Raw genomic sequence first — 25853 nt, 5'->3', positions numbered from 1 at the left:
ATATATATATATATATATATATATATATATATATATTTATACAGTGTTTCCCCTACCATTATTTTAGGGGGCGGGGTGTGGGCCCCTAAAATAATGGTGAAGGTCAAGTTAATTTTATTTTCTATATAGCACCAGAGCACAAAAGAAGTCATTCAATGTTACCTTCCCTATAGAACAGGTCTATACCTTGTTCTTTTATTAAACAAACTAAATAGCCTTATGTTATTTATCTTATTTACACGACGGCATGTCATTTCTGTCTCTTACGTTACATGGTCGCGCTCTCTGTATCGTCCCGGTTCACACACACACAAACGTAAGCGCACACAGAAGTGAGCACACTCCTCCCACTCCTATTTGTAAATATTAAGCCGCAAAACGACTATTTAAATATGACTTCTGCCTGTCTCTGTGCTAATGTATGGCCCAGACACGCGGGTTTGTTTACTACTCATACAGAAGCCCGTGTGATGCTTGCGGTGATATTAACGTCTGCCGCCTCACTAAATGAGGACATAAATACATGAACAACATCTCCAGAACTGCTCTGAGAGTCACTTCATGAGCATTTGACCGTTTCATTTGAGTAAAACTATCCTCATATCATATACACACAGAAATGTAAAGGTATTCTCGGCAACCCATCAAAATAAATGTTCAATTTCATTTGAAGACATTGGGCAGAAATATATTACTATTGTTCAGTAGAGCGTACGTAATAGGCTACTACTACTGTCTAAAACTATTAAAACTTTATCTTTAAGGAATAATCATACAATGTCTTCAACGTTATTATCAATATTAAATCCCCTTTATTTTCCAAAAAATAAGATTTGTTTAATTTTTATTCATTCAAATATAAATTAAAGGAATGCTTTTATGCCAGAAAAAAAAAAAAAACGGAACCCCCTGAATATATATTTATGCCATGGTCTGTCTGAATACTCGATTCTGATTGGCTGGCAGGTGTTGATTAAATTCGTTTAACTGCACAGGTAGTTCCAGGTCAGTTTAATCACGTTCTATATTAATGCGCTTCCTATAAACATTGGTAACCATAGTAACATACAGTTACAGTTGAATAGTAATACAGACGAAAATAACCATCATGTTTATTGTTCCGGTCAAATATTGCAGCGCAAATATTATTAACATCTTTAATATGTGAGGCAACCGTAGTTCACTGACAAGCTAGGCAATATCACGTTCAAAATCGAATGCGATTCATCTGCGATTTTTGAACACGAAATTGCATAGCTTGTCAGTGAACTATGGCTCTGTGTATTAAACGCCGCTCCATTTGAGAGCAGGTGATGGCGATTTAATGCCAATCACGGAACCGGCTTTACTGATGAGATGCGCGTGACAAGCGCATGCGATTAATTGCACAGCCCTATCGGCCACCCTGCTCTCCAAAATATTGGCTATAAATTCTTTATTAGTTGACCACTTGTTGCAGTGCTAGTCTTATAACTTGATTTCTTTTTAGTTGAGGATTCCAATACGTTGGACCTGGATTTCAAGTTCATGGAGGATATTGAAAAGTCTGAAGCACGCATTGGCATTCCAAATACTCAGTACACCAAGCAAAACCCATTCATTTTCAAATTGGAGGACTACCAGGATGCTGTCATCATTCCAAGGTACAAAAGTAACTTGTGAACTCTTGAGTCTTATTGCCTTTGCAATTAAGCTCTCATTGATGACTTATACTGTGCTTTTGTTTTCACTGAAGTTGAACTCTACCCTTCTGTCCCATTCCTCCCTCTAAGGTATCGTAATTTTGACCAGCCACATCGGTTCTACGTGGCTGACGTTTATACAGACCTCACCCCGCTCAGTAAATTCCCCTCTCCAGAGTACGAGACTTTCGCTGAGTACTACAAAACCAAGTACAACCTGGACCTGTCTAATGTTAACCAGCCTCTACTGGATGTGGACCACACATCTTCAAGGTAGGAAGTAAAAAAAAAAAAGACGAATTCTGGTATGTGCTCTTTTTTTCCTCCCTAAGAAATTCATTATATGTCCATGGTGGTCTTTTCCTGTAGATTGAATCTTTTAACTCCCCGGCACCTTAATCAAAAGGGGAAAGCCCTTCCTCTCAGCAGTGCGGAGAAGAGAAAGGCCAAGTGGGAAAGTCTACAAAACAAACAGGTATTAACTGACGGAAAGAATTTGTGGTGATAATTATAAGCCATCATACCTGAATTAAGTCTAATCACACCGCTTGTTCGAGTATTTCCTCCCACTGAGAGCAGTAACAGACGAACAGAGGTTTGACTCACATCAGATAACAGCTTTTGGTTGTATTTCTGTTCCGTTTGCTTAGATTTTAGTTCCGGAGCTCTGTGCCATTCACCCCATCCCAGCCTCTTTGTGGAGGAAAGCCGTCTGCCTTCCCAGCATTCTCTACAGACTTCACTGCCTTCTGACGGCCGAAGAGCTGCGGTCTCAGACAGCCATTGACGCTGGTGTAGGGACTCAGACCCTGCCTCCTGATTTCAGGTCAGTAAAAAAACAAAAAAAAACAAATCATGTGCATAACACTCATTTGCTGTTTTCCAAAACCTAATGAGCTCTCTCCATAGACATCATTTTAAGGCATTGTAGGCACATTATTGATGCAAAGGCTGTTCTAAAAGGTAGTACACATAATTTTGACAATTCATTATCATAGGAAATTATGCTTTGCAGTGAAGAAAAAGTGGCAGAAAATAATGTATTCTGTATTAAAAAGCATTGATAAAAATGGTTGATTCAAATTAGTGGTTAAAAAATATATCGATATATCGCCAAGGCTGATATATTGACCATTATTTGCCAAATATTAATTCAAATTTTAATTTTATTGGCTGGTAAGATTTTTTTGTTTAGCCGATACTTTTGGAAGAAGGACCTCTATTTTGACACTGTTGATAATGCAGGACTTTTATTTTGACAGCACCGAGAATGCCTGCACCTGAGTGCATTATAAATTTATAAATAAATTAATTTTTTATTATTTTACAGGCTCATTTTTTCAATTTCCATTTTTTTCATGTTGTTCATTTTCAAATTATTTATTTCTAATTTAGTAAATATAAAGTAAAAAAAAAAAAAAAATTATTGCAGCATTTGTTATTTACTATTAAATAGAAATATAACTTTATCACTGTCGCACCCTGTCAATAATAGCTTAGCAACATGCTAACATCAAACTCTATTGGATTTATTTGTAACTCGAGTCATATGTGTGGCACAGAGAGTAAAAAAAAAAAAAAAAAAAATGCTTTATAAAGCGTTCCAATTAATTTGTGAGGTAACATCTTAGAAAGAAGCTGGCATTAAAGGAAGTACTCCTATTTGAGTCCTAATCTCATTGAATATTAACCCCAGGTATCCAAATTTGGATTTCGGATGGAAGAAATCCATCGACAGCAAGTCTTTCATTTCCTGCCCCAGTGCATGTATGGAAGACGACGATCACTGTAAACACGGCACAAGCTCAGATACAGACCACACTGCCCTGGAGGGCTGCAGTACGGAGGCCTCACAGCCTCCAGAGGGCCCTCTCACCTGTGAGAACTGCAACACACCAGATGAAAAGCTAGAAACCCACATGCTCCCTGTGACTGATCTCCAGACACCGAACAAAGACAAGAGCGACTGCGTTTGTTCCCGAAACCTCCCTAATGGCACTCGCGGCGACAACGACGACCTTCCACATAGACATGACATTTGCCAATGCTCTCAGCTGGGCCCTCTGGAGAGTGACCTATCAACACAAACCACTACCTCAGTTCCTGTGCGGCCCTCTCCAGCCGGCGAGCCACAGCCCCAGCCCAGCGATGAATGTATCCCAGGCAGGAACTCAGATCTCTGTGACGGACATGTGAAAAAACCTACCTCAAACTGTTGCCCCAAACCAGAGCCGGCAACCAGCACCACAGCACCTTCAGAAGTGTCATCAGAGGTCTCTGACGTGACATCTACATCAGCCTGCACAGGTCCAGCCTGGGATTCTCCCAAAACCTTGGGCCCCAACCCCGGCCTCATTTTGCAGGCCCTGACCCTCTCCAACGCCAGTGATGGCTTCAATCTGGAGAGGTTGGAGATGTTGGGCGACTCTTTCCTGAAACACGCCATCACCACCTACCTGTTCTGCACTTACCCTGACGCCCACGAGGGCAGGCTGTCATACATGAGAAGCAAGAAGGTAAGATTCAGCCACAATGACTTAAGAGCATTAGAGTAACTGCAAAAGCAAAAATCACCACATAATAATGCATTGCATTATCTCAATACATGAGAATAATATTTTACTAATCTTATATATTTGCAAATCAAGTTATATTTAATTAAAAAAAAAAAAAATATATATATATATATATATATATATATATATATATATATATATATATATATATATATATATATATATATATTTTTTATTTTTTATTTTTTTTTTAATCTCATTATATATATTGCTTAGTTTCTTTCATTTTATTTTAAATATTCTTAAATTATACTCAGTAGTATGCACTATTCTTACAAATTCATTAATAAATATTATTACACTGAAAAAAAAAAAAAGATTTTTGAACTTGTAAATTAAAATAAATTAGTGTGAGTTTTACAAGAAAATGCGATTTCAGTTTTTCTACTTCAATATTTCATGTTTAACTCAGTGAGCCCTATTTTAACGATCTAAGTGCATGGTCTAAAGCGCATGGCGCAGGTACACTTATGGCGTTTCCGAATCCACTTTTGCTAGTATAACGACGGGAAAAACAGTTGGCGCTCCCGGTGCGTGGTCTAAAAGGGTTGTCTCTATTCTCTTAATGAGTAATGGGTGTGTTTTTGGGCATAACGTGCAATAAATCAATCAGAGTCTCATCTCCCATTCGCTTTAAGAGCGAGTTGCGCTCGCGCCATGGCGGATTAGTTAATCTTTCGAGTCATTCGTTCTTTTGTCACATAACACGACAGCACTGAATAGAGAAATTAGTTAATTTACAACCTTCTTTACAAACGGGTGCATAGTTAGTATTATAATAATAATTATTATTATTATTATTATTATCATTGTCATTATCATTATTATCATTATTATTTACTCTTTCTGTTTCTGGTCTCAAATTGTAGCTTTTTATTTCTTACAGTTTATAAATGTATGAATTTCTGTCATTATGGTTCTATTCCATAACACTGAATGTGGTAATAAAGAGTTGGTTATTATTATTAAGTCTCTTTCTGGCTCAGACTGCATAAATTAAAGGTGCGTTCACGCCATATCGGTATTCCCGTAATTACGAGGTACCAACTTGTAAAAAGCGTTCAAGTCCTAGTAGAACTCTACGAAAGCTACGGCTTGTACCCTGCTTGTACCACGTGACTGCTGCACCCAACGCAGAACCAGAGAAAAATGCCAGCGCTTTCAAAGAAAGCTATATTACTGCTCTACAAGGGGAGTCTGCTTTTAGCTATTATGCCGCCCGCAGTTGGAACCAGCTTCCAGATGAGATCAGATGTGCTAAAACATTAGCCACTTTTAAATCCAGACTCAAAACTCATCTGTTTAGCTGTGCATTTGTTGAATGAGCACTGTGCTACGTCCGAACTGATTGCACTATATATAATCATTTTCTATTCTTAAATGTTTTAAATTCTTTTAAAATCAATTTTTAAATCACTTTGTTTTTATTGTTGTGATTTTTATTATTTTTAATCTCTTATTATTTTTAATGACTATTTCACTTCCTTTTATGTAAAGCACTTTGAATTACCATTGTGTATGAAATGTGCTATATAAATAAACTTGCCTTGCCTCTAAAAAAGAGGAAAATAGATGCATATATATATATATAGATACTATAATGTGCTATAATAAAAAAAAAAAAAAAACAGGCTATTCGTTTTCGTACTGTTATTATTTTGTTGTTGTTCTCAATATTCTTTCACGTGGGTTCATATTGTTGACTGTCGCTATAGAAACGGATAATCCCCAGTCCAAGGACGTGAACAGCACTGAGTTGAACATCACGTGCTGTCATCTCGGTATTACGGTAATTATGATATGACGTGAAGGCAGCATAAGCTTATGGGGCTGTCACGTGCTGAACGAACGACTCGGAAAACCCAAAGACTCGAAACAGATGAATGAATTCCAGTACAGAACCTATAGGATGTTGCGCATGCACGACTGAACAAATCACTCCCTGAGACAACTCGTTCTTCCAGAGTCACATTAAAGATTCATTCAAAATGAACGAATCGTTCAAGAACAACCCATCACTACTGAACGCATCTCCAGAGAGCAAACGGATCTGCTCATTCGCGAGCAAATAGGTAGCCTAATTCTGATGCATCCCTGTGTGTAATAAGCAAAGTGAATGCATGTTGTGGACCCACCCAGAGGCGCATTTTCTACTAACGCTATTGACTTTAGACCAGGTTCGAGTTGGTCTATTGCACAGTCTATTTTAAGTTCCTCAAAATAGCAACGTGCCAACAATGCGCCTGAACACACCTCTTTTTTTAGACCAGCATGCCCATGGGCGCACAAATGGGCGCAAATGCATTTGCTATTTAAACAACGCGGCGCAGGACGGGAAAATGAGAACAGCGTCGGGCTGAAACTAGCAAAAACACTTGCGCCACATTGCGCCGGATGTATGATAGGGCCCAATGTGTTACTTGCTGTTTCTTTGTAACTGTTTGTTTGTGAAATTTCTGAGAAAATATTTTTCCATTCCTACTTTTTTCAGTGTATGAAATTAATTTTAAATAATATATTTTACATTTATTTGTAATTTTTTTAAAGTTTGTGTAATATTCTTAATTAAATATTTGTAATGCTAAATTTCTTGTGTTTCTTATGTATTAATAAGTAGTGTTAATAAATATTAATAAATTTAATACTATTAATAACAATGTTATTATTGTTATGTATTTATTTTTACTTTTAGCTGTCAGCTTTAGTTGTGCTATTTATGTTTACTTTTTATAAATTATTTAGTTACTTTTAAGTTCATTCTTGTAAAATAATTTCTCTTTGCTAATAGAATATTCACCATTTAAAGTCTAACTGATGAATTTGTAAGACTTGAATACTGAACTGTGTTTGGTTTTCACCACACAACGCTTTGCAGTTACTGGTGTTTTATTGAAAAGATTATAATTTTATTTAAATTACTGTTACCATTTATATAAAGCCTCATATTTGTTTGAATAATGTTTAATTTATTTTTGCTTCACATGTTATATGGGAAAACAAACTTCTTTTGCTCCAATGTCTCCAGGTCAGCAACTGTAACCTTTATCGCCTGGGGAAGAAAAAGGGCCTTCCTAGTCGAATGGTGGTATCCATATTTGATCCCCCAGTAAACTGGCTTCCCCCGGGCTACGTCGTGAATCAGGACAAAAGCAGCACAGACAAGTGGGACTCAGATGAGGTATGAGTCAGAGAGCGTCTCCGTTTGTTTACCAGATAGCTCAAGTCAAGCTTAACCCAATATCAACATGCATCTTCATGCACAATTACAAGTTTGTTTACATGGCTCTGTGCCTTCAGCTGAGGAACATCTTGGCAGGGTTGAGCTGCAGCTGTTTCCTGTCATTGCCACTAGGGGGCAGGTTCATCCTTTCTGGGTGATGCTGGTTTCAGAAAGGAATTTATTCATGCAGTTGTTTATTTATTATACATGGAAAAGATTAGAAATAGTAAGTTCAGCATGACACACCTTTGGTTTGGTTTGATTTAAAACTACTGGCAACAAATCTTCCTCAATTCACGTGTCATCTCCAGGGCAATTACTTCCAAACCTCTGCATTCAAGAAATGGATATAAAGTAAAAGGTAGCAGTTTTTAGATTAAATATAGTTATGCCAACCTACTGAAATTTTTGTAGAGTTAGGAAATGACTCTTGAACAAATTGTAATTGTAAAGTAATGCAATGACAACACACAACAAACCTAAGATTAAAATATCGTTGCAAATACGAAGACCTTAAAAACAAGTCTCAGTTTATGAATGTATGCTTTATATTTTGGGAAGAACATTTGAAAATTTTAGTAGGCTAATATTTGTATTTTGTAACTATATAAATTGAAGATACACTACCATTTAAATATATATATTTTTTAATATATTCATTTAGATGCATTAAATTGTTTAAAATTGACAGCAAAGACATTTATAATGTTTTTACAAAAGATTTCTATTTCAAATAAATTCTGTTGTTTTGAGCTTAAAATAAAAGGTGTCATGGTTTACACACAAATATTTAGCAGCACAATGGTTTTCAACATTGATAATAATAAGAAATATTTCCTTGACTTCAAATCAGCATATTAGAATGATTTCTGGAGTAGTGGCTGCTAAAACCTATATCAAAAATATAAAACATTTCACAATATTACAGTTTTAGTGTATTTTTGATCAAATAATTGCAGTTCAAAGTTTTGGTGAGCAAAAAAAAACTTGACAATCTTTCCAATCCCCTAATGTTTTTCACATTATCGAAACAAAAGCATTCATAGAAATTTTAATTATTAGAAAATTTTATTCTATAATTTGAAAAATGCAATTTTATAGATTGTTAAAACCTTGTCACGTTGCATAAATATATCATGAAATTCAAGGTTATCTGCAGCCCTTAACCCAAGGCACAATTCAAAGAAGCATGTCACGTCAGGAAGAGGTGCCACAATTATTTAAAATGAAATCTCTGAAATATTAAGTAGAAGCCACAGTTTTCCATCTGTGTTTAAGCATATGTGATGTATTAGGACATTTGCAGAGGACCAAGTAAGAAAAATGGAAAGAACTCTGCTTCTGGTTTCTACTAGCCCTCTCCATGGTTTCGACGGAGACTGGCTGTATGTTTTGGGTCGCTCTGTGTGGTTCAGGGTGTATATGTATGGTACGAGTGTACTAAATTTGCCTCGGGTGCTGTAATTTTAAGTGTCACTTCCATGTATTATTACAGTATAAGGTGTCAAGGGTATTAACATTTTAATGAATATGCAATAGACATTTTCTCATATGGTCAGCGTTATGGCATACTAATGATAAAAAATAAAAAAATAAAAATGATTTTCAGGGTACGTTTCAGCTTTTGAATCACATTAGATTGGATGAGTCATTGACTTGGACTGGAAGCCTCGGCTCTGTTAGAGCTCTCCTGAGCAAACATAATACTGTGGTTGAACTAAAACACTTTTAAATTGTAATCTTTGCAAATCTGTTGTAGATATTGAGCCTTGGCTTTACAGAGCTCTTGGACTCAACGTTCCTTTCGTGATGTTGTTTGGTTTGTTTTGTTTAAGCTCTAAGACATCGGGAAATCTGTTTTTGTTTCTCAGAATAAAGATTTGGCCAACGGAAAAGCCAGTGATGATGAGGATGACGACGACGAGGCAGAGGATGTGGAGGTCGAGCCGTCTAAAGAAGAGGTCAGTGTGGAAGATGAGCTGGAGTACTACTATGAACACATCAGATTCATCGATAACATGCTGATTGGCTCCGGCGCCTTCGGGAAGAAGATCTCCCTCCAGCCGACCGATCCCGGCTACGAATGGAAAGCTCCCAAAAAAGCCCACAACTCCCACTTTTCCCCAGACGGTGGCGCTGACGAGTTCGATTACAGTTCCTGGGACGCCATGTGCTACCTGGACCCCAGCAAAGCTGGCGAGGAGGATGACTTCGTGGTGGGCTTCTGGAACCCCTCCGAGGAAAACTGTGGCACGGATATTGGGAAACAGTCCATCTCCTATGACCTCCACACTGAGCAGTGCATCGCCGACAAGAGCATAGCCGACTGTGTGGAGGCCCTGCTGGGGTGCTACCTCACCAGCTGTGGGGAGAGGGCAGCCCAGCTGTTCCTGTGCTCCCTCGGCCTGAAGGTGCTCCCTCCGGAGAAGCAGAGTTCAGGGGGGTCGGCCGAGCTGCAGTATGGCTGGCTGAAGATCCCTCCGCGCTGCATGTTTGACCACCCGGATGCCGAGCGAACCCTCAACCACCTCATCTCTGGCTTCGAGAACTTTGAGAAGAAGATAAACTACACGTTTAAAAACAAGGCATATCTTCTGCAGGCTTTCACTCACGCCTCGTATCATTACAACACCATCACAGGTTCGTGGACGTAATTTACACAGCGCGTTTTCTTTTAGGATTGTGGTCTGAGTCCATCAGTGTTTCCTTTAATAATTTTAAGAAAACACTCCCTCCCCAACCTTACTAAACAAAAACGGAACTGTTTTGGGAATTGTTTTCATACTACTTTATTTAAATGACCACTCATTACAACAAATACAAGTATTATTATATTTTATACTTGACAAAAAAAAAAAAAATTAAATGTATAATTTAATATAACATATTATTTGTTGTTAGAATTAACCTATAATAATTATAATTATTATTAAATAATAATAATAACCATAATCTTAAGAATAGTAATAATAAATTCATTTAAAACATAATTTAATAAACAATATTAATATAAAAATTATTTATTGTGATAATTAATAATAAATTCATCCAAACATATAACTGAATGTCATAATATACAAAATTATATTTTAATTTATTACTGTTATTATTATTATTATGTTAAATTATATAATAATTTGATAAGCTATTTAGAATTATTTTTGTTATTACTATTTTTATTCTTATTTTATTATCAGTACTATAACATATTTATGTAATAAGTGGTCATTCAAAGAAAGGTTTTACATTATATTTAATATAATATAATAATGATTATCATATTCAATTATATAATAAAATGCTTTATCTCATAACTTTTTGTAGTTAACGATCATTTCCACAGTTGATTTGGGTTACTCACATAAAATATATTGCCTATAATTTACAAAAAATATTTAGTACTGGAATACCAAGCAACTCCAAGTGTGAGAAGAAGTATTCTGATCTTATTCAATTCAGCTTATTTTTTTTATTACATAAAAAAATCAGACTACTGCAGTTAGATCAGTATATTTGATTCAAACCAATAATTTAATTATTTTTTTAATTTGAAAGATGCGGCTCAAGAGAATATTTTGTCTATACATCGGCATACCTGGCAAGAACAACTACTATATTTTTAGTTGTGTTTTTTTTACAATCACTTCATATTTCTTGTGCTGTGACCCTGTTGTATTACTGTTCTGTGATATTAATGGTCTCTTTTTAACCTCCTTTGTTCAACTCTGAACTTTGGACAGATTGTTATCAGCGGTTGGAGTTCCTTGGTGATGCAATTTTAGACTACCTCATAACAAAGCACCTTTATGAAGATCCCCGGCAGCACTCCCCAGGCGTGCTGACCGACCTGCGCTCTGCACTTGTCAACAACACCATATTTGCTTCCCTGGCTGTCAAGTACGATTACCACAAGTACTTCAAAGCTGTCTCGCCCGAACTGTTCCACGTGATCGATGATTTTGTGCAATTTCAGCTGGAGAAGAACGAAATGCAAGGAATGGATTCGGAGGTGAGCTATCATCTCACCGTTATCTGTTAAAGATATTAGGCCTTGGAAATGATCGTTTCACTTATGCCATTGTCAGCATATATATATATGGATAATATTTCATAAAGATTTAGTACCGTGACATCCTATCACTAGCGGTCATCGGGAATCTGGTCTGTGTTTGTATTTGTTTTCGTTTTTGGATTGTAAAAATGCAGTTGGATTTAATTTATTTTGAAATGGTTATCTTGGCACTGAATCTGGTCTTGTTTGACTGGAAAGCATTTTATGCCTAAGGGACAACACTGGATACTGAAAGAGGAAAGACAAATTGAATAAAATAAGTAATGTTCCCCTTAATTACATAGCTGGGTAATGTTGTCCCCAATATTGGACATTTAGGTCTTTTAAGCATAATACTAAAAGTAATTGATCGCAGTTCATTTTGAGAGGAAATACCATTACAGTACAGCAACGCTGTCAGTTCGCATTTTAAGTTACGACCGCAGTTATTTTTTTCTGCAAACCATTTTCTGCTGTTGTTGTGTGTGATTAGTTTGGGGATGTGAATTTGACATGGATAAGCACAGTTTTCTGTCCTGAGAGGAAACACTTATTTTCTGAGTATGTGAATGGGAAAAAAAAAAGTGGAATTGTTTTTGCTCTCTCATAGCTTCGCCGATCGGAGGAAGATGAGGAGAAGGAGGAAGACATTGAGGTCCCCAAAGCAATGGGAGACATCTTTGAATCGCTAGCTGGTGCAATTTACATGGATAGCGGGATGTCACTTGAGACAGTTTGGCAAGTGTATTATCCAATGATGAGGCCGCTCATAGGTAAGGGCCAAAGACGTACAGACGAGTAAATCAGTTCTGCATTTCTATTCCGTCTGATTGTCTGCCGGCTCATGTGGCGAAGACCATAAGTTCAGTCATTTTCAAACGTCGTGCCATTTTTATGTGTGATGAAATGCCAGATTGAAATGCTCTGCTTTTGTTTTCGCCTCGTTTTCTAGAAAAATTCTCTGCTAATGTCCCTCGATCCCCAGTGCGTGAACTCCTGGAGATGGAACCGGAGACGGCTAAGTTCAGGTGGGAATGTCTTTCCCTTATACACAAGCAACCTCTTAACATAATCACCTGCAAAATACATACACAGTAGCCATGATTTGAATGTGCAAAACACTGTAAAAGTTACTGTATCAGTGTGTGGTTCAGAGCAATATGAGTTCATTTTAAAAATTCTGAATCACGACTCAATTTTTGAGTTCCTGCAATGTCCCTATAAAAGTTTGGAAGCTGTAATGTGAGTACGGCTGGATTGATACCAAAATTTTGGCTTGGGTATATCAGTATCAACACTAAATGAGCCTTTTAGCCTTGTGGGAATTTGTTTTTATATTATTCTCAAAAATGTGTAGTTTTATATCAATTATATATATTAAAAATTGTATATTTAAAACATGTTAAATTATTAATATTAATTATATATACATTATTATTATTATTATTATTGTCATTATTTTTAATAAAAATAATAATAAAATGATAATAATTATATTATTATTATTATTATTATTATTATTATTACTATTATTATTACTATTACATTAAAAATCATTTATTAAATATAAGTAATTTGTTTTGTAAATTATATTGTGAATGGTCAATTTCTGTTTTACTAACAATATACCCCACAATATAAATTAAGCTTGATGGTTGCTTAAACCTAATTTGTCTAATTTATTATTATTATTATTATTATTATGTATTCTATGTATCCAAATGTTTTGGTTAATCTCATTGTTAAAAAGTAAAAATAGATTTTTAATAAAGTTGTTATTATTATTATTATTATTAATAATAAATTATTACAAGTTATATTATATACATGATATATTATTATTAATAGTATTGATAATAATAATAATAATAATGATGATGATGATGATGATAATAATAACAACAGTTTTTGCATCAATTGTCATTGTTTGTCATAATTTTAAATAGTCATAGTCATATCTCTGTTTTTCTTTTTCTCCCTCCGACAGCCCTGCGGAGAGAACCTACGATGGAAAAGTACGGGTGACGGTGGAAGTGGTGGGCAAAGGCAAGTTCAAAGGCGTTGGACGCAGCTACCGTATAGCCAAGTCAGCGGCCGCCCGCCGAGCCCTCCGCAGTCTCAAAGCCAATCAACCTCAGGTCCAAAACAACTGAGCTTCAGACAGCAGACACCCCAACGCACCAGTCAAAAACACAGCAGAACCCCTCTCGGCACCAGTTTACGGCCGAGCCAAGAATCGTGGCCGACAGCGTTCTCACTGGGGTTGTCAAACTCAAATGAATCGAGTCAAAAGATTTCAGAGTAATTCACATAGGGTTCATATTTCATTTTATTCTTTACGTGCGCAAACACAATCTTTTTTTCTCCCCAGCTTTTTTTGATCACGAGTGCTTTTTTATGTATTGCAAGTGTTAAGAAAAAGGTCAGGTCTTCTTTTCCCCCTCCCTTCCCTATTTTTATTAACATTAAAAAAAATATATGCCTTGCTTTGTGGTAGTGGTTAAAAAAAAGCTAAAGCTTATAGGTAGTATTACAGTGTACATAGTTTAAACTCCAAGGTATCAACTAAATAAGAGAAAAGACAGTGACATAAAACACAAAATTCCTCAATCTGTGCACTAGTGCCAGTTTTGCTGCCGTTTGGCAGGAAGGGCACACGGAAAGAAAGATGGTGTTGGTGTGAAGTGTTGAGATCTTGAGATGATATATTCTCAATCAAAATTGCACTTCTCTAGGGTCCGCTTTATTTTGACGAGAGTCATGAGCGTTTTTTTTTTTGTCAGATCACAGCAAAATCATTTAGCTCTGTATTATATTGAGAGAGAAATGCCCTCGCATCCTTAAGACGGATAGGAATTTGACATTCCCGATTACTGTAATCAACACACTTGTAAACAGCACTGGGAGGATGCATGTTCGTGTAGCCAACCGGATGGGTTGTATAGACGTCATAGAGCTACGTTATATAAAAAAAATATGATATTAAATGTTTATTATGACATATTCGTTGATACTTGGGTTTCAGTAATGTCTTTTGATACTGATATTGATGATATTTAGTTGACAGTCTTTATGAACATTAGATGTCTCCATAGACTGACTTGACTGACTTAGTTTTGATATAACGACACGAACGATAAACAGGAGGACATATCACCTGGGAAAATATGCTGCAGATTTTATATTAATAAAACGTAAAGAGAAAAATAGGATCGGATAATTCTGTAAGACACAAAGCACCTTTACGTACCGTCTTTAGGACAAACCGATATTTCGCTAGATGACTTCACGTGCATCGCTTACCAAAGTTGATACTGATGCAGCGTTGTGAGGTTGCACCTGTTAAATCAATCCCTCAACATTCACACATTTGGAGATGTGGTAACCAGCCTTTGTTTTAGTGTAAATGTGTTGTAGCCTCTTGTCTAGCCTAAATGTTTTCATTTTAATAGGCATTCTTCACTTGAATACCTCAGTTAATTGCATGCATTTTTTTTTTTTTTTGGTGCTATGTTTAAGCTTGAATTTCTCATCTTTTTGCACTGTAACTGTATTACCTCTTAATTTTACCTTTTTGAAATCTGTTGGGTTGGTTTTCTGTTCTGTCAGCTCGTCAAGCTGTAGAAATTGTTTCCCAGTTTGTTATTTCTTTTGGTTTTTATGCTTGAAGGGGAAATGCTGAGAAAAAAAAAAAAAAAAGTTCTCCGCACATAAGCTTGATGCCTCTCTGATGAGCTCGGATTTTCCTTGCATTGTGCATCCGAACAGAAGGGTTACTTAACACTTGAGAAAATCGATAGATTGCACTCTGATACGTTCTTATAAGCCATGCATCTCGCCTTTGTCACTTTCCTCTCTTGCAGTCTTACCAACTCTAATTTAACTCTGTCAATAAATTAATAGCAAAAAACAGGACACCCTTATCTATCATTGCTACCACAGAAATAAGGGTGCAAATTTTAATATGTAAATTTTGACATCTTGAAGGCTACCTAACTTTGCCCCTCCTCGTTTTGTCTATACTTCAGTTATTATGTTACGGGCAAACTATTCCTGAAGTGACATAATCCCAGGCATTGCTACCTCAGAAGACCCTTGCGAATAGTTTGGCCTTATCATAAAACATTGGTTAATATATTTGTCTTTTTACAAATCTGAATAGCATTGAGGCACAGTATTGTATACGCTCATCAGCACCTTACAGGGGATAAATTTATATTCTCACGACTATTTGCACTAGAATACATTCCCACTTACATTGAATTTGCATTTTTCAAATGGAGTTTGCTCTAAAGTGGTGCCTTTCAACCTTGTAACACTGATGTAACATCTATACTCTCTCATCCTTTGCTGTTGTAGCAATTCTTCACATTATGGTTTGTATAGAGTAAAGGACTTTTGGTGCCATGTTTCATACTGGATATTGCCTTCCGATTTTAGTTTTTGTGGCATGAAAGTTTGACATTTTCCTGCTTCTATATCTCATAGGCTATTAAAACGATGTTCTAGCCCGATATAGCCAAGATTTCACAAACATTTGAAGCTCCAACCGAAGTTCGCACGGTCTTGAGAGTGAGTGCAATCTGGTTCTGTTTTAGCAAGAGTTGAGTGACCCTCTTTATATGATCTCAGTCACAACCCCAGAGCTGAGTATTGAAAGTCATTGGAAACGAATGGGTTTCCATATTCCCTCAACCAATGGTGTGAGTATGCGTATCAGGGTCAATGCGCGCCGGCCCTGCGATATGACACTGTTTCTGTAACCTGTAACCCTCAGACTATTGCAATTTTTTTGTTTGTTTGTGTTTAATTTTAAATTTTTTTTCCCAGCTTGTTAGGGTTTTTTTTGTTTGTTTTTTTCCCCAAGCCTCTGAAAGGCACACACTTTTTTTCCTTCACCTTTTAAGCTTTCTTCTCACTGTTGGTTTTTAACTTTCAGAGAATGTGAAATCACACATATGGTGCCACCGCATGGATATGGATTTTTATTTTTTTTATTTTTTTCCCAGGCTTTTATTTTCATAACCAATAATCGTTCGTCATGCCACAACTAGTCCCGCAGAACAGATATCATTGTAAAAAAAAAAAAAAGGAAAGAATTGGAGTCTTTCATCATCTGTGGGAGTGTTTTCTTAAAGTGGTCCTCCATCGTATCATATGCTGCAGATTGTATTTTCCTTCATGGTGGAGAATAATTTTTGTGTGTGTTGTTTTCTTTTTCTTTTTAAACATGTAGCACAAATAAGCATTGCACTCGGGCGCCATACTTTACCTCATGTCAGAACGAGAAAAAAATACAAAACATGTATATATGATGCCGTAACGTTTAAAGGAATAACTTGTGGTTTTGGCCTTGCTGCTGTTTGCATCGCTGGTATTTTACCAATGTATTTAAAAGTGATCAGAGAGATACAATGTGCCTGCAGGATATCATCAGAGAAAATACACTGTAGAAAAGTAGTTTCCAATCTCTACAATCTGGGGCTAAATATGTGTCCTACATGTACATTCATGTCCTGCCTTAATGTAATACTTTGAATATGGAATTGTAACGTAACCCGTCAAGTCCTTCGACTGGCATGATTTGAATATGTTGGGACGGCACTGTCCCTCACCCGTCACCCCTTTCCCACCCCATATTAGTTCTAGCTTATATAAATCCAGATGTATTAGTGCATGTCAGTGAACACTCTCCCTTTTCACCCACCTGTATTTCCTTTTTAGACTAAATACATTGTATAGATCTGAATAAATCAGCCCTACAATTTATTTAAAAGGGCTTTATTTCATAGCAAAGTGTCATACTTGTTTTTTTCTCTCTCTATGGATAAAAATGCCTGATTTAAAGTCAAATGCACTCTTAGCAGCAGCAAGGTGTTCAATGACAACATAGCAGGACTGGAATGAGTGGCGAGCTCCTCTTGAAGGGGTTCATGGGAATGTTGAGCACCGTAGAGCACTAACAGTACGTGGATTTTAAACGGGGAATTATGGGCCACAAACTGCAGCGCGATTTCTGTATTTTTAAGGGACGTGTATTTAAAAGACTATTTCTCATTCATACTGTATCAGTGCTGCAGTGGTTTGCATTCTGCACCTTATGGATCACAAAAACCTTTAAAAATTCTGTTTCCCCCCTTTTTTAAGTAATTGTAGCTGAGTATATCTACAATAAAGTTATGGTATGGTCGTTCATTTGTAGTGTATGTGTGTTCTTTATGCTGTATCTATATGCCTTTCTAGATCCTGAAATGATGTATTAGATTGTTTTATGAGCTGCGTGGCTGCGGCTACTAATACTGTGTGAAAAGCCGGTCACAGGCCACAGTGTAAAGTGTGGGCTTCGCAGTGATGACCTCAGTGTTTTCCTAACCCAAGGAGAGCTCTTGCCTCCCGTTTACGAGTGTTCGGAGGCCACTCGGGTTTAGATGGACTCGGCAACCATGACCGATGTTTTAATCACATTTGCACAGAGCCTTATGTAATAGATGAAGTAGGTATGAACTGTGTTTGCAAGTATACCTTTTCACTCTCGGCGGGCCTTTTTATGGTCTTGTGTATCCATTTCGCTGCTTACACATTTTGTATGGCTGCATCAATGTTTGCCAAGAAGTAAAAAGAAACAAATTGGCGCGCTCACTCTTGGTAGGTGAGAAATGACCTCACATCAGCTGTGCAAGCATTGGCGCATATATTCTGATAGGAGAGTTTTGCCACGGTATTATTATTCCTAATTAAAATTTGGATTCAAAAAGACATGTTCAGCGGTATATTATGAATTCTGATTCCTAGTGTGATGTTTGTAGATTTGAGACGGTTGGAGACTCATAATCCCAGCATGATGCTCTGAGTGTACCTACAGTAGGATCCAGAAGTCTGAGACCACACTGAATATCTGAAACAAAGATACTTTATGAATTTAAATAAGAAATATCATTTTTTTTCCCCTGCACTTTCTTGAACTGATAGGAACACGCAATCTGAATCCACAAGCAACTATAAGCTGAGGTATGAAAGTTAGAAGAGTTGAGAAAAAAAAGCCAATTTCCAGATCAAACCATCTACTTTCATAAAAATGAAACTCAGAATTGGGTTCCATTTAGAAAAAAATACCAGAAATACCTCATGTTTGTTATGGTGTTTAATTCCATTAACGTTTCTCGCACACTCTGCATCAATATTTTTGTGTTATGACAACTTCTAATGAAATTTCATTCAAACATCATTTGTAGCATAAACACAATTTTTTAATTTGATTAAAAAAGAAATTATGAGTTTGTGAAAAATTGAGCTGAGGCATTGGAACCAATTCATTTTATTTCAGTTCAAAACAAACAGCTAGCATTACACAATGTAACTTATGTACCATGCAAATTGAACAAGCAAGTAAGATATTACTTGTCACTGGCATTAATGTAGCTATTGCTCATAGAGTTAATGTAGTATACTTTCCTATAGCCACCTACAACCGAACCATGAGTGCTACTCTTGAGCATAATGGAAACCACAAAAACTCTTTTAAATGTTATTTTATGTGTTGAAAAATGCAATGCACTTAATTTGAACATTTACTCTCCTTATCCAGTCCAATGCAAAGCATGCTGGGTACTAGAAATCTACTTTAAAGTTTTATTTTTAAAGACTATTTAATTGTTGCTGCTTTAAATAAAAACTCAGAAAAGAGTTTAAATTACACCTAACATTAAGTTGATGTAATGATCAATGTTTTATGTCAACAGAACTCTTCAAAATAATGTTTTCCATTTATAAGGTTTAATTCATTCGAATTTTTATTCAAGTTGTGGTAATAACTGAATTTGTTTTTAGAGTGCAATCTTTTGCCGATTCAGATGCAACTAAAGTGTACCCTTCATTACTGTTCAGCGCCACCAGTGAAGAATGATTCTTACAAGCCAGTTATTTTTAGCGAATCACAAATGCTTATGAATCATTCAGAGTTTCTTAATTAATCTGAATCACTCACTGATGTCGTCATGTCTGAATTCATGACCAAGAACTGATACTATTATTTTGTAGTCTATGTATTTGAGGCTAGTGAGACTTTAGTGTAGTTATTGACACACATGTATGCATTGACATTTTTTTTTTTTTTTACATTTATTGATATCCTAGCTGGCAAAAATTTGCATTCCTGTTTTCTAAATACTTAATTTTTCTTCCTTAAATTCAAAAGAATTGGTGAAGCCACCCTAACATAAATCATGAAATCACTTAGAATTATATTCCTAATGAAGATTTTTTTTTTTTCCCCAGCCCAATGGTGTAGTTACAAAATGTACCAGCAGGGGTTAACAGGGTCATACTAACCAGCCAAACCTTGACCCCTTGATCCAAACAATGGCAGAGGGTGCAATATTTCATTCATTATATTTTTCAATTCTGTTTGGTAGCACTAAAAACACACAGTTCACTTTTAAAATGTACATCCTTGTTCTTGAGTCTTTGCGGCTCTGTTCATGACTCCAGCTCCGACAAGGACTTGATTAAACTGCTTTGCGTCATTTTAAAGCACAAAAAACTGTCTCAAACAGATTTTACCGAAGTTCAGCGCTCTTGATGAAGTGCTCGTAGCAGATCACCTGGGCCATGTCCACTGAGATAATCTAGGAGGGAAAAGTTGAACAAGGCTTTGTTCATCAAAATGTAGATAAAGGAGGAAAATAAATATCTCTAGCTGTTGAAAACACATACATATGCTTCTCTGGGTAATATATGTAGGTGGAATGCAAATGGCGGCCAGTGCGCTGGGCTGGGATCAGGCGGGGCTGATATGCTGAGTGTGGGAATGAGAGGCTAATGGTGACTTATTACCTGTGTTGACAATGTGCAGGCTTGTGCCGTGTCATTTGAGCCATTTATTCTCCGCGCTATAAAAACAAAGAGATGACGAATAAATATGCAGAGGGGGCTCATTGTTTTCCGCTTGCTCGGTTGCCAAAACTTTTTACTGACCTTTCGAGCGCAGGTCCCAAACCAGCGCTAAACCGTCTGTCACTCAGCGCACACGCGCTTACACAAGTCGCCCTTTCGACCTCAGCATCTTGTTTTTCTCTCTTTTAAAGCCTCGGGAGCAGGCGACAATCGAAATCGAGAATAGCAGGCATTCCGTGCCGTGCTCACATGATCATTTGTTTCCGTCTTTTGTACAGTCGCTCTGGATTCCCCTTCACGTGAGGATTACAGTGCATTGCAGTCGGCCCGTTACAATGCACAGAACTCCAAAGGGTTATTAATGCGCCGGTTTACTGATGGCCCTTCAGCTTCAGGAACGGGCCTGTGCTTCCTCACGTGTAATTAGATCCAGCTCCGTGCACCCTGTCTTAAGGGCAGGCCGAGGAATAACCCCGGCATCAGGAGAGATAAGGATCGCACGCGCTTCCACATATACAGCCCCAAATCAGCAATCACATTTAGCATCACTCTATCAGTCAAATCTCTTTTTCTCCATTGGTTTGTGGTTCTTTCTGTGTCTGTTGGTGACAGAGTAGTCTTTCTAGGAATTGCTGGTTGGGCGCTTTGGACCATAGAGTTGAGTTGCTTTGCATCATCAGTTTGAGAGTCTACTTTTATTCATTTAGCAGATGCTTTAATCTGAAGGTACTTGTAAATGAGGAATACTACAACAAAAGGTATTTATCATTGGGAGGGTAATGTGAGAAGTGCTGCAATACAAATTTTAGTATTGCTTAGAAAATGACAGAGAATGAGTTAGATATTTATCTGAAATCTAGATAGGAGCCTCTCTACACTTTTTTTTTTTTTTTTTTTTGAAAGAAATGAATACATACATTTATCAAGAATGCATCAATTTGATCAAAAGGGACAATAAAGAATTTTACATTGTTAGCAAAAATTCTATTTCAAATAAATGCAGTTCTTTTGAACTTGCTATTCATCAAAGAATCCTAAAAAATTGTACCACAGTTCCCACAAAATTATTAAGCAGCATAACTGATTTCAACATGGATAACAATAGAAAAGGTTTCTTGTGTACCAAATCAGCATATTAGTATGATTTCTGAAGGATCATGTGAGTAATAGACTGGAGTAATAGCTGCTGTAAATTCTTCTTTGCCATCAAAGAAATCAATTATATTATAAGATAGACTATATTAATATAACAACAGTTATTTTAAATTGTAATAATATCTTACAATATTACTCTTTTTACTGTATTTTTATCAAATAAATGCCGCTTTGGTGAGCATAAGAGACTTTTAAAAGCATAAGAGACTTATAAAATCTTACAAGCCATGTATATATATATATATGTGTGTGTGTGTGTGTGTGTGTGTATATATATATATATATATATATATATATATATATATATATACACACACACACACACACACAACCACTGCACTCTCCTTCCTCTTAATGTTGTTCATTAGTGGAATAAACAGCGAGGGTCCTGGGCCCCTTACCAGCATATGTATGTCTGTGTGGTGCATCTGAAAGCTCTGTCTCACAGGGGGATTATCTCTCGGGGGCTCAGGTGTTAATGGACTGTCAGAATAAACACACTCTTAATCTCCACTATCACTTGTTCAATTAGGAAGTCAGTTGTTAGCTGGCTAATACACCACTAGAACCATTGTCTCCCTATTTAGGATGAATTTGCTCATGCTAATTGATTCATCTCATTATGCATGGAGAGCTTTGTAAGCGGTTTAGAATGGGTGCGTCCCCAGCACTCTGTTAACACTGTGGATTTTGTTTGGGAACATTATGGATGTGGAACACAACAGGAAATGTATTTACACGGCTATTAATAGCTTGTATATTTAGTTTACCCCCTTTTTGCTTTAGTAACCAGCAACACTCAAGCTGCATGAACTCCTCAAGATTGTGTAAAACCAGATGTAGTTATAGAATTACAATAATACTGTTTTACTGTATTTTTGGTCAAATGAATGCAGCATTGGTGAACATAACAGAAAACAATTTAAGAATTTAACCAAACGAATTTTGAGCAGCTTTGTGTGTATATGTACATCAGGTTTGACATATTATAATTACTAGTATATGTGTATGTGCAATTGATATTTTTGAAGATTTTACTTTAATGAAGCATCAGTAAAAAGTGAAGTATTTGTTTGTATGTGTATGTGTGTGTGTGTGTGTGTATAATGTAATAATAATTAATAATTCAAACTTGATTTTCATGTTCTCCGGCATGATTTGAGACGGAGGTAAGAACATCTCATCATTTGTACAATGATCAATGAAGCAAAATTGCTTATTTGATGAAAAATGTTGCAAAATGTTCAATAATCATAATACTACTTAATTTTTTTTCTTTATGTACAGGTGTATATTCGATTTTGATTACTACATTTTCAATACGGTCTCAAACTTTTGCACCCCACTGTGTATGTGTACATATCTCCAATATAGAGAAAATGCTTCGATACAGCTGTATTTCTTCATCAGCTTGAACAGAATTTAACCATCATGCAATTCCCCATTAATCTGCACCATGGACGTGTTTTGCAAACACATTAGAACAACAATGCGGGCGGGCATATTTGTAATCTCTCATTTTCCGATTCTTAAATGCTGAACAGAAATGGAATATGAATATTTCTGAAAGCAAATCCCCAAAGAGCCCAGGTTATAATGTCCACAGTTAGCAGTAATGAGAGCAGGATGAAAGCCATGATCAGATGGTAATTACTATACACAGCTCCTCTGATGAGCCACTGGGTATGTTTGATTTGTCATCATCACCTGTCGTCAGCTCAGACAAGTCTGCCTCCCTTCTCCTCTCACTCCTGGCCACGCACCCATTTTCTCCTCTCATGAACCACAAAAGCAATCTGGGGAATATTGAAATGAAGTCTGAGCGGGGGGCTTTCGAACAGCATGACATCTCGGGCTGGCGAGATGCAGAAATAATTAACAGAATCATTTGGGTCCCAGGGCCTATTTCCATTTGCAATAACAGTGTTTTAGTCTTGAGTGGTGTCTGTAAATTGCCCCCACTGTTTGCAGAGGAGAGTAATGAGAGTTTAGTCTAACGGTCATGTTCCCCTCGTTTAACTCGAATGAGAAATGTCATCCGTCTGAGATGCAATCAGGGGTCCGTCAGAATGGCATGTGCCAGTCCAAAAAGCAATGATTGAAGGAATACAGGAAGTGCGAAATAGACTTTCCTGACACATCGACAGCCTGGTGAAATTTTATGCTTAAAAAGAAAAATAGTTATTAATTTGCATGACAGTAAGCTAATTTTATGGTTCAAATGCTTTTTCAAAAAGAAAATCTCGGCCCGGTCTCTTCGATCGACACCTGTTATCCTCAACTCAACCATCTGCGTTTTTACCCGCTTCGTATCCGTTGTTATGGACACGGATTATGGTATTTTATATTTCACAGCCCACGCAGTTGTGTTCAGTGAAGTGGTTCAGCCTCTAATGCCTAACATCAGGTTTGTGGTCAGTCATGTTCCCTTTCATCTGAAGGTAATTACCCTTATATGCTGAACCTCCTGAGCAGAAATGCAGTGTTTGTTGAGACGTGATACAAAGCAGTCGTGTGTCCCAGCCTTGTCTTCACGAGAAGGCCTCCACGGATGGACAAGTCCACCCAGCTGAACGGCACCTTTCGCTTTTCTCCCAGGACTCGCTCTTCGGACTTTCTCCCACCCACGTCATTTCTGGATAAATGGTTGCAGATTGTCTCACTGCAAAGTGAGTGAGTGCCCTTGTTTCCATACATAGCCTTTTTAATATTTGTTGATAAGATAACGGAGAGTAGTGACCCTCACACATTCTAGATTGTTGTAAAAATCACCAATAACAAGGAATAACTATGTTCAGTGTAGTTATGGTTCCAGGGAGAGCTGGTTATTTATTCCAGATGCTGAGAGGTGAGAAGAAGAGAGTGGAAGATTTGTTTTCGTTGAACATAAGACTGTTTGATCCTTCCTGTCTGGGAGAGCAACTCGTGTCACGGATAGACCGAGTCTTAAAAATTAGGTTTCTCTATACAGAAATATATATTATATACCGTGTTTTTTACTCTTGACGTATTACCATTTTATATTAAAGGCCTTGTTATTATTTGCAGTATTATTATTTACTCACCCTCGTGTCATTCAAACTTGTTTGCTAATATAAGATTGTAAGAATCTTTTGATAATATATTATTATTTCCATCTCAGGCTGTCAAGCTTTAAAAATACAAAATAAAATGCACGGGTTTGACAGCTTGATGTTTTTACAGTTGAAAAATTCTTTATGGATTTGTTTATTAAAAACGGATTTTCGCTTCACAAGATGTTAATTGGTGGACTGGAGTCCTGTGGATTATTGTAATGTTTTTTTGTTTGTTTGTTTTATTTTTTATCTCTTATTCTGACGGCACCCATTCACTACAGAGGATCCACTGGTGAGCAAGTGATGTAATACAAAATTTCTCCAAATCTGTTCCAATGGAAAAACTAATTGATCTACATCTTGGATGGCCTGAGGTTGAGTACATTTTCAGCAATTTTTTATATATTTTGGGTGGACTGTTTCTTTAATGCTTCGCACATTAATAAACTGACCAATCACAGTGGATATTCAGCTTACTTCTGTCAAAAATGAGGTAGAAAAATGGTACCAAACCAGAGAGGCTAAATTAAATTCCCTTCTTCTATAAAGTGCTATATAAATGCATCATTCATTCATTCATTCATTCATCGCACATAACCAATCATTGCCAGAGTGTTAACCGTTCAAGCCAATCGGTTATCAGTATCACAGTGCGTCAATCAAACAAACCTGGTTGTAGTTGAAATCAGGGGCCTGTTTCATAAAACAAGTTTACCAAATAAGCCAGGTTTATTTCAGTTAGTCTGACTTATTGTCAATTGATTTGGTTCAAAATAAGTCAGACTAACTGAAATAAGCCTGGCTTGTTTGGTAAACTTGTTTTATGAAACAGCCCCCACACTCTCAGAAATAAAGGTACAAAAGCTGTCACTGGGGCGGTACCTTTTCAAAAGGTACACTTTTGTACCTATTAGGTTTAAATATGTACACTTTAAGTACTAATATGTACCTTTAAGGTACCAAAATGGACCCTTTAGGTACAAACATGTACCTTTTGAAAAGGTACCGCCCCAGTGACAGCTTTTGTACCTTTATTTCTGAGAGTGCAGGTAAAGAGAAACTTTGAAAACTTTGCAAAATATTAATAAAATACAAAATACTAAAGTAAGGGATGTGTATACATTTGCCATAATGAAGGGGAGAATGATGTTCGTCTACAAAAAAGGTCAAATGTTATGATATGGGGCTTTTTTGCCATTC

The 25853-nt window shown here is 36.7% G+C and overlaps 1 protein-coding gene and 1 long non-coding RNA gene across 2 annotated transcripts in view; one reads left to right on the top strand and one right to left on the bottom strand.

The window, feature by feature from the left end:
• Window positions 1–17724, top strand: part of dicer1 (dicer 1, ribonuclease type III) — a 40486-nt gene extending 22762 nt beyond the window's left edge. Inside the window, exons 16-26 of the mRNA XM_058748706.1 lie at window positions 1490–1643; window positions 1773–1955; window positions 2052–2157; window positions 2333–2508; window positions 3379–4198; window positions 7284–7436; window positions 9350–10118; window positions 11219–11487; window positions 12140–12302; window positions 12482–12557; window positions 13517–17724. Coding sequence (XP_058604689.1) covers window positions 1490–1643; window positions 1773–1955; window positions 2052–2157; window positions 2333–2508; window positions 3379–4198; window positions 7284–7436; window positions 9350–10118; window positions 11219–11487; window positions 12140–12302; window positions 12482–12557; window positions 13517–13682 — 3035 coding nt within the window. The 3' untranslated portion in view covers window positions 13683–17724. The remainder of the gene's footprint in view (window positions 1–1489; window positions 1644–1772; window positions 1956–2051; window positions 2158–2332; window positions 2509–3378; window positions 4199–7283; window positions 7437–9349; window positions 10119–11218; window positions 11488–12139; window positions 12303–12481; window positions 12558–13516) is intronic.
• Window positions 17725–19723: 1999 nt separating this feature from the next.
• On the bottom strand, window positions 19724–20919 carry LOC131523692 (uncharacterized). The gene is made up of 3 exons (XR_009266835.1): window positions 20503–20919; window positions 20242–20417; window positions 19724–20153 (listed from the first exon to the last, which is right to left on the bottom strand). It is a non-coding gene; the product is annotated as an uncharacterized LOC131523692 (long non-coding RNA).
• Between the last annotated feature and the right edge of the window lie 4934 nt (window positions 20920–25853).

Source organism: Onychostoma macrolepis, chromosome 17 (genome assembly GCF_012432095.1).
Source record: "Onychostoma macrolepis isolate SWU-2019 chromosome 17, ASM1243209v1, whole genome shotgun sequence".
NCBI classification, from domain to species: Eukaryota; Metazoa; Chordata; class Actinopteri; order Cypriniformes; family Cyprinidae; genus Onychostoma; species Onychostoma macrolepis.
Note: the sequence above shows the minus strand (reverse complement) of the source record. Positions and strands in the feature narration are given on the sequence as shown.